Source organism: Echinops telfairi, unplaced genomic scaffold, assembly GCF_000313985.2.
Source record: "Echinops telfairi isolate 266 unplaced genomic scaffold, ASM31398v2 ScPeMD7_2010;HRSCAF=2546, whole genome shotgun sequence".
Classification (NCBI taxonomy): domain Eukaryota; kingdom Metazoa; phylum Chordata; class Mammalia; order Afrosoricida; family Tenrecidae; genus Echinops; species Echinops telfairi.
In genome coordinates this window covers 23616846-23619635 of record NW_022105908.1, presented here as the reverse complement: position 1 = coordinate 23619635, position 2790 = coordinate 23616846, and the positions used below count along the sequence as shown (strand labels likewise).

At 45.2% G+C, this 2790-nt stretch overlaps 1 protein-coding gene across 1 annotated transcript in view; it reads left to right on the top strand.

Moving 5' to 3' along the window:
- TEKT1 (tektin 1) overlaps positions 1–2790 on the top strand; it is a 26151-nt gene that overhangs the window by 5557 nt on the left and 17804 nt on the right. The window contains exon 3 of the mRNA XM_045293326.1: positions 1749–1907. Within this exon, the coding sequence (XP_045149261.1) occupies positions 1749–1907 (159 nt within the window). The remainder of the gene's footprint in view (positions 1–1748; positions 1908–2790) is intronic.

The window sequence follows — 2790 nt, the reverse complement described above, 5'->3', positions numbered from 1 at the left end:
CCCCCGTTACAGGTGTCTGCCTTACATACTTAAAACTGTCCAACCCATGTAAAGCCTATTATAGTAACCCTCTGCTGTATGTGCAATGGTTTGTTAAAACAAAGTGGCGCTACTTAGTGTAATGCATACCAAACATGATCACCAGGGTATTATTATGCTAAAGATGCTTTGGCATATCGGTACATGTTTTATTAACGATTTTAAGCATCAAATGGTATGCTGCATACTACAAAGAAGACAAAATTGGATTAAATCATACCTGACTGTTCTGACTTATGCACACACTTGAATTAAAGACAGATGGAGGGATGGTACCCCTTCCTAAGCTGAGGACTGCCTACATGAACCATTGGTTTAAATCTATTTATAACACTGGGCAATGCAAGGTTGGCAGTTCAAACTCACCAGTTGCTCTGCAGGAGATAGAGCAAGGCTATCTGTTCCTGTGAGGAGTTACAGCTGTGAGAAGCCTGTAGGGCTGCTATAGGAAAGGGTCAACTCTATGCCCGTGGGTTTGGTTTTAACACTGGGCAGGCCATGCAAACACATGTATGGATCACATCTCATGGAGGACTGGTAGGGTTTGATCACCAATAAACCACAACGTCATTCTGGCCAGCAATATTAACTGTTAGACTTTTCCTGATGGGCTGACCCTCCCTCCTACTGCCAGCCTATCTCAGGACCGTTCTAAATAACTGTGCGACTAGGTAAGTGCTCAAGAAGAAGCTGCTCTACTCATTTTCCACCATCACTGCGTCTCAGTAGGCGCGGGAGAAACATTCTCAAAGTCTGCACCTTAACTTTAGTGAGCCACTGAATCGTGAAAAATAACTTAGCTATTTATAATGGCATTAACAAAATCAAATACTCAGGGACAAGCCTAACAAGACATGTGCAAGGGTGTTACACAGAAAGCAACACATCAATATTAAAAGGAGTGGGACACATTCAAAAGGCAGGCACATGCAAGGGGTTCCAAGCAGTTCACAGAAAATTAGAATGAAAAGTTTTCGGAATTTTTCCATGAACTTTTTGGAGCCTTCCTGTATGTTAGTGGATTGGAAGACTCAATATATCTTAACTGTCAGTTTCCCCCCAATTTAGTATAGATGTGATTAAAAGGGAAATCTCAGTGGGTTCTTTTGTTATATAAAATTAATGAACTGCTTCTAATATTCATAGGGAAATATTGAAGGTCAAGAATAGATACAGCTATAGAAAGAAGAGAGAGACTAAGCATAACTATTGTGAAGAAACACACACAAAGAAACACAAAACTTTCCCTGTAGATTCCCAGGCCTATGAGAAAACCCTGATGACTCAGACAGTGTGGGGTACATACGGTCAGCATCGACCGAGGAGCCAATGGAACTTAAAAGAGAAACAAAACCACAGGTACACCCTCAGCTGATTTATGACAGATAGAACTGATTTATGACAGATAAAGCCCTCATCTGATTTACGACAGATAAAACTGCAGCATCCTGGGAAAAGATGACCTTGCCAACACATTGGCCACATATGGAAACAGAGGACATTGAAGAATTAGTGAGCATAGAATGATACATTTGATAGCGATAAGAAGACATGTCTTTATTTTTGCCAGCAAACATTTATAAAGATGGTAAGAAACCCCAAGCTGCAAAGTTTGAAAAAGAAAAGCACATTATCACAAGAGTAGCTTGACGGCTTCCGTGGGAGGAGATTAACCTGGGTGTCACTTCCTTGTGTGCTTCAGAACAGAGACTCGAGGAGGTCAAGTTCTGGAAGAAGGAGCTAGATGACAAACTTGAGCAGCTTGTGCACGAAACCGAGGATCTGCTCAACTTTCAGATCAGGTTGGAAAAAGCCCTGGAGAGCTTAAAAGAACCCTTGCACATCACTCGGATGTGCCTGAAATACAGGTAGGGGCGGTGGTTCCTTGACTGCGCCGTCTGCTGTAAGGAGTGAATTGCTGGGTGGTAAAAGCTGACTGTGCTCATTGGAGGGTTAGAATAAGGCAACGGGGCACATGCTCTTTCAGAGCTCGAAACTGTCGCAGCCTCTGACGCTGGGCAGCAGAAGGAGCACTGGCACGCGGTGCTTTCCTTCTCTGTCAATGGGACCAGTTAGACAGGACCTTTGCTGGCAGCAGGAAGACGTGCCCGGTTCGCTAGGGCTAAGGCTGCGATGGGGCAGGTCAGGAAGTCAGCACTGCCCCAGAGGAGAGAATGCCATCCCACTCAGGAGGACTTGTAGGAGAGAGCCTGATCGAGAGGGGCGTTTCTCCAGTGCCCTCTGGTCTACAGAGTGCTTCGGCGTGGCTCTGTGTGTTGGTGCAGACTTGCAGCTCTGGTATCTGAGCTCCTTTTCCTTGGCAATCAAATCCTGATGATTTTCATCTGGGCACCGGCCTGCCCAAAGTAAGGAAGGACTACCAGGCCTCAGTTTCTCTTCCTGTGCCCAAGGAACTCTTGCCCTGTCTGGGGAGAATGAGATACTTTCAAAGCACCCGGATCTACCACCATCTTTGAGCAGGGGACGTTGCTTCCGGCTCTACCAGTCAAGAGATTTGGTTGCTATGCAACAAGCACTCCACAAGTACTGCCTAGGAGGGAGGTTAAATTTCCAGCAGGACATCAACCTGTGATATTCCCCCATCCTAATTATCCCAGTGCATCTACCTTTTACAGATTGCGATCTGTTCCCATTTCCCTTTGTTGGCCATGAGTGATATTGGAAGATCTGGCTCAAAGCCTTGGTGTAAAGGCAATGTTTCCAATCAATCGATGGGCAGGGACAAGTTTC